The sequence below is a fragment of the Dama dama genome, chromosome 1 (genome assembly GCF_033118175.1).
Source record: "Dama dama isolate Ldn47 chromosome 1, ASM3311817v1, whole genome shotgun sequence".
Lineage (NCBI taxonomy): Eukaryota > Metazoa > Chordata > Mammalia > Artiodactyla > Cervidae > Dama > Dama dama.
In genome coordinates, this window is record NC_083681.1 from 60,884,724 (window position 1) to 60,897,876 (window position 13,153).

Sequence of the window (13,153 nt, forward strand, 5' to 3'; positions counted from 1 at the left end):
GCAGCACTTTCACAGCATCGTCTTTCAGGATTTGAAATAGCTCAACTGGAATTCCATCATCTCCACTGGCTTTTTTCGTAGAGATACTTCCTAAGGCCCACTTGACTTCACATTCCAGGATGTCTGGCTCTAGGTGAGTGATCACACCATCGTGGTTATCTTGATCATGATCTTTTTTGAATAGTTTTTCTGTGTATTCTTGCCACCTGTTCTTAATATCTTCTCCTTCTGTTAGGTCCATACCATTTCTGTCCTTTATTGTGCCCATCTTTGCATGAAAAGTTCCCTTGGTATCTCTAATTTTCTTGAAGAGATCTATAGTCTTTCCCATTCCATTGTTTTCTTCTATTTCTTTGCATTGATCACTGAGGAAAGCTTTATTATCTCTCCTTGCTATTCTCTGGAACTCTGCATTCAAATGGGAATATCTTTCCTTTTTCTCCTTTGCCTTTCGCTTCGCTTCTTTTCTCAGCTGTTTGTAAACCCTCCTCAGACAACCATTTTGCCTTTTTGTATTTCTTTTTCTTGGGGATGGTCTTGATCACTGCCTCCTGTACAATGTCATGAACCTCCACCCAAAGGACTTCAGGCACTCTATCAGATCTAATCCCTTGAAGCTATTCATCACTTCCACTGTATAATTGTTAAGGGATTTGATTTAGGTCATACCTGAAAGGCCTGGTGGTTCCCCCTATTTTCTTCAATTTAAGACAGCCAGGGTAAACATTATTACTTCCAGAGGTAAGAAGAAAAACAGAATCTGATCTTATGCCAGTATGGAGTACCCAAGGATGCTCAATATAGACCTGAGTAGGTTTTGGCTCTGGTGAGGTAGAGGATTAACTGAGGCTAGCAGTGGGTGGAATGAGGAATAATCAAGTGGTGAAGGGGAGCAAGGGGGGCATGGGGGGCAGGAAGCCTGCCTGAGTATTAAAATAAGAAATGTGCTGCCATCTAAACCCACCTTGAACGTCTCAGGAAACATAGTAGCTATGCAGAGCTAACAAATGCTTCCTATGCGTCTGTCTTTTGTCTTATTTCACAACCTTGACATCCCTCCCAGGGCTGAGGCTATCGGGTACCTGTTAGAATTGGAAAACAGCCTCCCCACCCCGACCCAGCTCTGAGGTCCTTCAACTCTGCACAGCAGGGAGCAGTGGCCCTAAACCTTCCCAAAGGTCACACTATCTCTTTCTTACTTCCTGACTTTCAATAATAGTCAATAAGCACCTACTGTATGCAAGGTACTATGAGAAATACAAAGGGAAGCGTTAAATGAAGAAGAAAGCCTCTCCTCTGCCTTCTCCAACCATCAAAAGAAAGAAAAAAAAAAGACTGAGGGGAGAGAATGGGTAAGAAAGGGCATTCCTGACAGGATGTGGGAAGACTGAAAATCTCAGGTCAAAAAGTTCCTGAAAGAATCATTTATCCCAGCACTCCACTTCGGACCATTGTCTGGTCTCAGACAAGCGTTAGCATTACCATTAGCCTCTCTGCCATGGAATTATTCTTGGGCTGGTTTACTCACGCCCCTTGCCAAACAGGAACATTCACAAATCTACACAAGAATTTGGGATGGGGGATTTTTAATATACTCCTTCTAAATGTCCACTTACTGTTTGCTGGCCCAACAGGATGCTCTAATGAGGCCTTTACTTCCCCTCCCACCATGGAACATGCATGGTTCACCATAGTACCTATTTGGTTTTTCATTCAACCACTGAACAACGTTTGTTGAGCATCTATTAAGTGCCAGGCCCTGTGCCCACCCCCCCACAAAAAGATGGTGAACAAGGCAGCCATGGTTTATGCCCTGAGGAAGCCTGGTTTAGAGAGGACAACAGTCATCACAAGTCTGATGATCACAAAAGACCACACTGAGAATAAGCTTGGCCTTACTAATGAGAGCCTCCCCAGGAAGCAGGACCAAGTACAACGCCTGTCCATTCAGGGATCTCAAAAGCAGGAGACTTGGAAGTCCTCTTTGAAGGGTTCTTCCATCTTCCCCTTATTGACAGTACTCTCAGCAAATTCCCCACACATGCAATTGTCAAAGAAAGGGTGCTATTTTCATTATCATCTCATCTCCTAATTGTGGTAGCCACCCCTAGTGGGTTCCAAAGCCTCATGACCATCTGGGTAAGGATAGGGGTGGGGCCTGCACTCCACTGAAGTTCCAGAGGAGGCTGGACAAAACCTTTGGAAAAACTTCCCCAAAGGGCTATATCCCAGCCAAGTCCCTTGACTGTTTATGTTCATACACTTACTTTCTGGCAGCACTCAGAACATTATGCCCCAATAATTTATTGTGAAGAATTCACATCCTATTTTATTTTCATGTTTTGTTTATAACTAAATCATGAAAAAGATAAAGCATGTTCTAGCATTAGAAGGTCTATTTACAACATCACCACATTTTCTCAGCCTACTTCAAAAACACCAATGCCTGTCATGAAATTAAATAAATCTGGGTGCTCCCCACGTCGTAATTTTCCATTTCGCGTGTGCGAGGCAAAGAGAATACTGCTTTCTTCTGTCACCAGAATAAAAGCAGCAAACTTGCAACGTCAAATCCATAAGCTTATTAAAAATCTTTTTAAAAAAATTAATTCTCTTGTAGTTGGGCAATAAACTTGAAAATACACTAATGCTCTGGCTGTCTTGAAAGTATAGATAATGACCTTAAATATGAACAAGCACATCATTTCATGGATGCAAGATGATGAGTTTATAAAATATAAATGCTCTGACAGTAAGAAAACATACTGCTATATTCAATTATATCATCTGCTCAAAATACAATTGCTTCTATGTTTGGTAAATAGATTAAATCCAGGTCACATTCCTGTGTTCAACTGGGTTTCTAGTCACTCCCTTTTCTCTAAATACTTGCGTTCTTTGTTTCTGCATGTTCTTAAGTGTCATCATTTATTGCTATAGGTGTGATGGCTATACTTAACTAATAATGACAGTGGTTGTCATTAGATTTTAACTCGGTAACACGAGTCTGACATATCATTTGAAGTATGTCTTCAATTTAAATTTGATTAAAATTACAAACATCCCATCTCTTGTGCCAGTCAAAATGTTGTCACCCTTTCCCTGAACTTTTCTATGAACTTTCTTGGAATAAGTTGTGGCAGCTTAAAGTTAAGGCTAGCCTTGGGTCATAAACATATTTTAAAAGTCGACTTTCAGAATAGAGCAGAGCAAGGCCATTTGGAGCTCCTTTCATAAAAGGACTTGATTTTGACTTACACCTCAGAAAAATTCTCAAGGCAAATAGTAGAACATAGTGAGAGTTCAAAGGCTCTAACTCAGATTTCCATATCATGCTGTAGCACAAGTGCTTGCTCGTGATTTTAACTTGGTTGTAAATATTTTAAGATCCTGGACCTAGCAAGCACCTGTAGTAGTAAAATCAGGTACTTGTGCCAGTCTATATGGTAAGCTGGTGGAAATGAGTCAAACAAGAGATGGAGCAAAAGAGGGAAAACAGACAAAGAGCAGATGGAAAAATAATGTTTTAGACACCTATTATGTGCAGCAGACTTTTATACACATTATTGTATTTACTCCTCATAATTACCCTGTGAGATGTTCATTATTGACTCAGTTTATATATAATAGATGAGGAAACTGGGGGTTAGAGAGGTTTTAAGCCACTTGCCCAGGTTCACAGAGTAGTTTGCTTCCCTGGCAGTGATGGTAAAGCAGAGCCAAATGATTGTGCTGTTGCTATTTTCCTATATCCAGGCAACTATTCTGGGGAGGTAAGAGTGGACACGAGGTTCTAATAACTAGCCTTGGCATCTTAACAGTACTTGGAGTCCTAGTTATACTTATGAAATGCTATTTTCAGTGTTCTATTTAGATGAGGGATTTATAGACATTTAATTTCCAAATAATTTTTCTTTTTAGAAAAAGAAGACAATATCCAATAATCCATTAAGATATTTTTACCTCGATATACAAGTAAGGACACTGAAGTGCAGATCAGTCTGCCCGAGGTCATATAAGAGGGACTAGAATCTTGCAAGATCATCTGATTTCAAGTCTAGTGCTCTTCCCACTAAATGATAATGCATTTCTTATGTCTCTCCTAACAGATGTCTCAAAGCTTCAGAAACAAACGCTTTAGAAGGCAAAATCCTGAAAGAGTACCTATAGGATATATAAATGAACTCTCAGGTAAAGTAGCAAGCAGGGTAGATAGACAACAGCCTAAAAGATTAGACTTCAAGGTTACTGGAAATGCTTGGCTCAGTTTTTAAACTCCCTCCTTTTGTTTCCATGACATTATTTGTTTTTATGATACCACCCTTCTTATTTTTCTTTATAACACTTCACACTGTCACTAAATAACTTAGTTCTGTATATGTTTATGTCCATTGCTTCTTCTACCTTATTAGAACCTAAGCTCCATGAGACCTGTCTTGTTCACACCATATACTGGCATATTGTAGGAACTCAATAAATACTTCTTGAGGAAATGATTGAATGAATGAATGGTCTCTCTTTGACTACTCCTCTGCCTCCTTAAACAGAACCATAATTTCTTTTTTTATTACTTCTCACACACTGACTCAGCTCTTTATTACTTCTCACACACTGTCTTAGCTCTTGTCAAGGAGGTATTCTCTCTGTCCACTTTTATCCATGTAGCAAACAGCTCCCGGTGATAAACACAGTATTTATAACTCTTCTGAGTTATAATTTAATTTATAATTATAAATTATAATTTATAACTCTTCTGAGTTATAATTTAATTCATGAGAATTAAAGTTTATCAAATTTCTTTGCAGACAAAAAAGGCTGTATTCAAAACCCTTATTATCAGATGTGATTCCATAGTAGAAATTTTAGAATTAAAAAATGTTAATATGTTGCATATATCAAATACTATTTAATATGCCCAGCAAGGTCTACAGTAGCAGCCCATAATCAAACATATTATTTTTCATCAAAACAATTGATTATTTATACCAAATAAGGTTGTGCTATCAAGTGAGTTATGAAAAAATTGTTTGGTTATCTGCAATTCTGTATTTTAGAATGGCATATAAGAGACCGGATTTGTAGCATTAACTCAGGGGTTGTACAGAGAAAGCATAATACACTTAAAGCACATGGGTGAGTGTATGGCTTGCAGGAAGTATTCAAATTATCAGGACAGTTACAGGTTCACAGGCATCTTCACTAAACAAGTATAGCTTCTCTGTGAATATATGAAATATATTCAACAATTCATGATATGTCAATAATTCAGGTGTTCCTCAATGATTTGATATTCTGACAGTATGAGATGCTACTGGATGCATGCTCTAAATTTTTCTATTGGCTAAGGATTTTTTTGCGGGGTCGGGGGCGCATCTTTTGTAATGATCTTCAGACCCACATCTAATCACATAGTAAGGGCACTGTACACACTTAATTATAGGTTTAAAATATTTGGAATAGGAAAAAACATAACATACATGCCTATAGTTTTATCCCCCCTTGCAGAAACAGATAAAAGAATAATGTGCTATCTCAGAAGAGAGTTCTTTTTCTCCACATAATATCATGTTCCTGCTTTTGGTATATGTAGCCAAGTGAGAGAGAAGATGGACTGACAATCTTGCCTAATGCACATACTATTCAAAGTGATAATAGAGAATTTGGGAACACCCACCCTAAGTCCTATTGCAGCTGCCCAAGTTAAGTAGTGGTCACCCTGTGGGTGAGCATCACAGAGCCCAATATTAGCTTTAGCAGGACTAATGCAGCCACTGGTGTAGACTGTAGCACTGTCTTGAGATTCAGCAGCAAGAAAAGCAAGGTGTGATGTGGGTAGTAAGTCATTTCTTGAAACTTGTGCTTTTAACACAACCATTTAAAAAGCAACAAACTCAGGAGACATATAATGGAACAGAATATAATGCATGAATCCAGGTTCATTAAACTAATGCATTTTTTGAGAAACAAAATATGACAGAACATTTCATTATTGATGCACATATGAGAAAAAGTGTTATGCTGCTATTTAGAATGTGTCTTGTATGTCGTGGAATTGAAATATTTCCAAATCATCAATAATTAAAATGATGACAATCCATCATTTCACTGACATTTATTTCTACATGAAAAGATGGCCTATTTTAAATGTGCTCACACATATTCTTGTCAATCACAAGCTGTCACAGCAAATTATCTCATTTTGTAGATCACATGGCAGTTAGCAGAAATCTCTAGGTTTAAATTTAGATCTTAGGTGTAGTATTAAGAATACTCTTCATGGATTTTTTTCTCTGTGACTACATCTTCACAATACAGAAATATAAAAGATGTAAAATTCTATTCATAATACTCAGTTTCATTTCTGGTTAACAAAACTCAGGACTGAAATGAATCACCGTAAATGATAACTCTGAAAGCCAAAGAGTAAAATAGGATCTATAGAAGAGAATGGAAATATAGAAGTAAAAAAAATTTAACCAATCTCAGAACTCTATACAGTGAAACTTGGACCTAATGAATTAGGTTCAAACTGTTTTTCCCCTCATCTTCTTTAAGACATTTAAGCAAGTGTGGGGCATGAACCATTTTTTATGCTAGGTTTACATTGCCTATAGCTCCTAGCAGTTCTAAAGGAGCTGAACTCTTTAAATTCCAGGAATCTGATGCAAGAATTTTCATTGTGCTATCATGAAGCAGAAGATTCAGGAAACTGTGAATAAAGCCTAAGAGGTATGCTCATGAAACTGAAAACTTTAAAAACGCCCTTTGAAACAATTCATTAACTATATCTTCATAGTTTTAGAGGAATCGTTAATAAATTTCAGAATCTTCAAATGGCAGAATTACAAGACCTAATAAGACAGTTGATCTTCATCAATAATCTTCATAAAAATTCTTTCTGCTTTTCCCCACACACAATTAATCTTTCTGTTTATGCATTCAACTTCAAATGTAAGAATTATTCTAACATTGCATTTCAACAGGGAGTGCTTCATGTCAGTCTTGACCCTGGCTTGACCTCTGTATGAAAGCTTTGTGTTTGGAGGTATGTGATGAATAGTTCTCTGGCTTTCTACTAAATCCAGTGCCACTGGTTGTCAACAGTGATGCTCAAAAGGGGTGGTAAAGCATTTAAAAAATCAGAGATGTTCTGCAGGTCTCTTTCTACCTTAGTAAATCTGGAATTAGTTCCAAGGCAATTTGCACTATCTATACTATTTTCCCAAAGAATAAGAATACAATGGAGTATGGAAATACAATTGTCAAAATATACATAGATTTATTTTACTTTTCTGTGCCAGAAATAGAGCAAATTTTCATTTGGAGGACCAAAGGATTTGGTTTAATTTTTTTTTCTTTAAAATTAGAGGTGAAGGAATAATGACAACAAAGAAATTAGATTGTAAGTCCCCTTTTTTATTATCTGGCTCTGATCTGGCCTAGGACTGGCACATAGTAGACTTTGAATTGATGTTTGCTGAATGAATGAAAAACAGTATATTAAAATAATGACCATTTACTGACTCTAATGCTTGTTTGTTCATTGTACATAAAATATTCATGTTCATCTGCAAAGATGCAACAGTAACACCAAACTCTGTCAGGTGTTTTCCCCTTATTTACCTTTAGAAAGTAGAATTTTCCAACTTCTGAGAATGTCTCCTTACTTAAATCTATCTACCACTTTCAGAGCTATTCATACATGTTTTATTTTTATGGTAAACTCATGACAAGTTGACATTATTATTGATAATCTATAACACTCATGCAAAAGAGCTCATTTTAGCCTGATTTGAAAAAGTACATGTGAATATGTAGGTGAGAATATGCAGGTGATATACATATATGTGAAATCTCCCCCACCCCTCTCAAGTTATATACACATATATGATAAATTACATATATATATATCAAATAAATTATTTGTGTTTATGTTCTTGTTCTGAAAGAAACCAATATCAGGCTTTAGGCTTATAGGCTTATCTGTGAGCTTAACTTACATGGATGGCTTTTTTCCCATTATACTTAAGTCTTTTTAATGGACATGTGATATGCTAGTCTGTGTCCAAGCTCACCTACAATTTCTTTTCTCAAAAGACAAGGCACATCTGCCACCTGCTCTACTCCGTGTCCCAGCAACAACTGTCGAGCAGCATAAAGATTGATTATCAGTCAAAAACCATTGCACAACACCAGATTTTGGTGGGTTAAGCTTGCTGATCCAGCAAGAGATGGTGTGAAATTTTCAGGAGTGTGTGCCAACATTTTGGTGCTAAAAGAACAGCAGTGCATGTCACAGTGAGACACAGCCAAAGATGTGCAGACAAAGCAGAGAAGTTTTTTGTTCTAGACTTGGCTTTAAAAGGATAAAAGAGAAAACAAAAAGTAGGAGGAAATTAGTTTGTACATTTAAAAATCATCCACCAAGCTTTGTCATGTGGGTAACATTGTCATTTTAGGCATTCACGCCCAGATCTTTTAAGAAGCTTAGCTATAAATAATTTTTATATATCTCTTCTAAAATACCATGATCATAAGAAAGACAAGTATTTCTTATTAATAAAAATAACCAAGGGTCTTAAGGAAGTATTCATTACATAGATATCTGAATATAAAAGTCACAGAAACATTTACCCACAAAGACTCATGCTTCTATACAAAGAGATGATTCATGAATACAAAATAAAGGCAGCCATATTTTAAAGTACAAAACAATTTTGAAAAATATCTGGGTCTACACTACTGCATAGCTTATTTTTACTGAGTATTGTAGCAACAAGTTTCTTTACAAGGACCAAATTACCTTGAACTTTTTATTGAATTCAAGAAATTATTTCTTGATGATCAAGTATTCTTAAAGAGATAGAAATTCTAGTATCATTTTATATAATAACATTAATAGAGGAAGAATTTTCATCACTTCCTCTGTAATGAACTCCAGAATTACTTTTCTTCTATTTATGCAATGACTGCCTAGACTTGCCTTTGGTTCACTGGCTTTATAGCAATTGCAGAAAAAAAAAAAAAACTTCTAATAAGATAGAAAAAGCAGAGGGGAATACAGCAGTTAGATACACTGAATTTGTATGGCAAAGTTCTTATGTTATTTAAATGTGATTAGCATACATAGCACTTGATAACAGGCCCTGGGTATGACATACCTGGATAGTGGCATTTTTATTTCTCTCTTAAAACATACTCTTTCTCACTAAAGAAAGAATTTTTTTTTCCTTAGAAAATCTCCACATTTCTGAAACATTAGAAACAATGGACTTTCTTTTTCTACAAAGAGATCTTTGCTACAAAAGTATGTCTATACATATCACATTATAAATATATAATTTATATTACCATAAAACATATATATTTTACATATATACATAAATTATATAAAAGACATGCTGTGGCATTTATCTTATAAAAATTTTGTTAGGGAAATCACATGTATATAAGAATTATGTTCATTATTGGTCACATTTTCAAAATTATGTTAATACCATCTGAAAAAAGATCAAGAGTATAAATGAATAAATGATACTTGAAACTTTGAGCTATTTTCTGAGAGAATAAGTCTAATGAATTATGTCTGTTGAGTGTCACAGAAACTAAACAGTAAATTCAATAATCTCTGATTTAATTTATTATATTTTCACCATTTAACCTCCTGCAGGCTCCCTAATGTCTATTCAGATCTATATTAAATTAAGCACCAATGCTAATGAAGGGCAATAAACGTGGCTGTCAGTGGATTTTTCTTTCATTAAGCACATTATCCTCTTACTGAGCTGTAAATGCGTAAACATTAGTTTTGTTAAACCATGCAAAAAAGACAGGATGAAAATCATTTTTTAATTGCGCCCCTTAAGCAATTTACTGTGTGTGGAAATACAAGTTTTTTTTTTTCATTTTTACCTTTAATTTTTTTGAATGGATCTAAAAAGGGCTCTCCCGTTGAAACATAAACGTCTGCTTCGCGGGGTATGTCTTCAGGTTCGAGGGCTTCACTGCCGTCTGCCAAGAACACTCGTCGTGCGGCCATGTTCAGATTCAGCTTTTCTGTGCACTCCTCCAGCAACTAATAGAAAACAAGAGGTAAGGGAGAGCTACTGAGGACAAGGAAAGGAACACATTTCCACCAAGCAAAAAGGTGCAGTGATCAAAACAGAAACTCACTCAGCCACTTGCCAAGTTAAGTAACTCAGAAACACCACCAATATGGTTATTTTGTAGCAGTTGAAAATATACAAATAGGTTCATCTCAACACTGAGAATAGCTGATTCTCAAATTTTAGTCCTTGAATGTTGCATCATTCTAATAAGTCTATAAGATATAGTCATTGTATTTGTTTAATTAGATATACTACTTATATATTGATCAAAAATGAATGGAATGTCTGTGAAATCTATATATATACATATAAACTACCTAGAGATTCAGATAACTATAAAGAAAATTTTAAACAATAAATGTCATCTTTCTCACTTTCTATATATAAAGAGAATAAGGGAAGAAATAAAGCACTGAAAACTTTTGGATACTAGTTACCAAGGTGATGGTTGGTCCAGTAACTTTGGCAAAGACGGTTCTAGATCCATTTTTGTAAGCTGTTACTCTAATCAGTCTGGGTTGAAGTTTGTGTCTTTGAGACAATCTGTGCCAATTCTGGTCCCACTTAAATTTTGAAGAGAACTCTGCAAATCTAAAGAAAAAAAACACACAACAATTGGTGAATGTTAATTAGTAAGCATTTTTATGTAAATATTATCCTGGACATTTTCAACACATATAAGCACTAATGATTGTTCCTAAGTATTCCTCAAAAAAAATTTTTTTAATAGAGTAAGATTGTCTATATATACTTAAATATTTTTAAAAATTTAATACATGATAAGTTTGCCAAAACTGTTCATGTAAAATATGTATCTCAGAATAAATTGTTTTATTTCTAAAACATCACAGCATTCACTTTTTAAAATTATATATGCTATATTCTAAGAGAAAGCATAAAATAGCAATATGGTCTTAACATCATGAAATAGAAAACAGCTAAGAATTTTCCTTAACTTTTCATGTTTATTAAAGTTCTTTGATTTCTTTTTAAAAGATCTGAAATCCAAATACATCATACTAAAGTTTTTATTCTGAAGTCACTTTTATTGCTTTCATTTCAAATTGCTTGGGGGCAGTAAGAGAAGATTTCTAAGTTTGCTTTCAGTCAAAACTAGTTTCAATCCTTATTTTTTTCCCAGCAAAAGTACATGGTAAATGACTAACATGTTCTACTTTTACCTGAGTTCTCTAACTTTTCCTGTTAATTCCTAATGCCACGTTTGCATAGTAAACATTTTAAAGTAAACATTTTAACTTTAAACTTAAAACCACTGTATTGGTTATACACTGTATTGGTTATAACCTATTTGAATATATGAAAATAATGTGAATGTAAATACCTTAGGTTGATTTTTATTTTTATCAACATTTTCTTCTATCCATAAACTCTTAGGTTAACAGATTATAAGAATCTTGATGTGAAAATGTATACACAAAATGCTATTATAATAAGTTCAATTTCAACTTGATTTTATTTCAAATACTGTTTAAACATTAAAAGTATGCATTTCTGTTTTTAAGCAATTATCTAGTAAACCAAGATATTCATGGTCTTAGCCTGACTCTGCTTCAACTAGAGTTTCATATTATCCAGGCTCAGGTGTATCTCATTTTTTTCCACAACTATAATTAGCAACATTCTACTCAGGTGCTTTCAAAGAAAAAAGAAAAGCAGAAACAAAACCCCTAGAGATGTGTTACATTTTAACGTTTGAAACAGTCAACTGAATCATTATAAATTCTGCTCAAAGGAAAGAACAGAGAGCCACTTTGATTACCTCAGTTGACCCACTGGAGCACTGACAGGTCTGTTTCTCCTGGATGCTGATAGAAAACAAGAATTGTTTTTACTGTTTGATTTGTAGCTATCTGGGTCTGATATTTCATCATGGCTATGATCTGATGCTGTTTGATGTGTGGAGCAATCTTCAAGTCCTGACCCTTCTGACACTGCCGCAAAATGCGAAAGTCTGTTGGGGCCAAACTGAGGCTGCAAATAATCTTCAGTAGTTTTAATAACTGCTTTTGCCTGGGATGACATAAACTCCCTGAAAGAAACAATGCAAGGAAGAATACAGTGAATTGATGTGTAATCATTTGTTAACAACTAACACATAAAACTGGTTGTGTGCTATGTGCGAGACAAAACACTACACGCTTAGCCAGTATTTTACTTAACCTTTACTATATCCCTGGAAAGTGAGTGACATTTTTATCCCCACTTTACAGATTAAAAAAGTTATGTCTCAGAGTAATTAACTTGCCCAGGCTCACATAATCTGTAGTTGTAGCTCACATAATCTAGGAAAGAACTTGAACTTGAGATGTCCTAAAATAAAACACACATTCATAAACATTAAACTTAATTATTTAAACTAAAGAAGAAAAAGTGTGTAATGCTTGAATCAGTGTTGAGTAACATTTTAAAATTCTTAGATTCATTCATTAAACACTAGCACTCTGCTAAATATTAAGAAATTATAAAAATTAGAGCTGTGGCTCCTACTCTCAAGAGAACTTGCAAACTATCCCCTAATAAAAAGAGAATATATGTCAAATAAACTGCTTAGAACTCTGGGTGTATATTAACTTTAAGTGCAGAAAGAATTCCCTGAAGGCAAACTTTTGTGGGTTGGAGTAAAGTTGGTAAAGACTTTACAGCAGACCTGGACATAGGTGACTAACTCATACTGGTTTGCTCAGGACTGTCCTGGCTTTGGCATTTTAGCCACACATTTTGAAAACTCCCTTAGTCTCAGTCAAATTGGGACAGTCAGTTACCCTACCTGGTATTTAAGCTTTAGAGACTTCTCTTTAACAGTTATGAGCAAACAGAATTAAACTAGCTTGCTGCTGATTCACCCAGATTATATGATTGTCTTCTTAAGAGTTTAGAATTGACTTTTGTGGAAGACATAAAAATACAGCTATGTCTTACCTCTGAAAGATCTTCCTAGAGTAGACACCAACATGCCCTTGGGTGAACCTGTTTTGACCACATTCTTTAAGGCTTCAGGTCATCAGGATGACAGAACTGAACAT

At 35.2% G+C, this 13,153-nt stretch overlaps 1 protein-coding gene across 1 annotated transcript in view; it reads right to left on the minus strand.

Annotated features, from left to right (window-relative positions):
• The window catches only part of DCDC1 (doublecortin domain containing 1), a 455,120-nt gene that overhangs the window by 398,804 nt on the left and 43,163 nt on the right, over positions 1–13,153 (minus strand). The window contains exons 3-5 of the mRNA XM_061149231.1: positions 11,890–12,159; positions 10,547–10,700; positions 9,913–10,075 (exon numbers count right to left, since the gene is read on the minus strand). Coding sequence (XP_061005214.1) covers positions 9,913–10,075; positions 10,547–10,700; positions 11,890–12,159 — 587 coding nt within the window. The remainder of the gene's footprint in view (positions 1–9,912; positions 10,076–10,546; positions 10,701–11,889; positions 12,160–13,153) is intronic.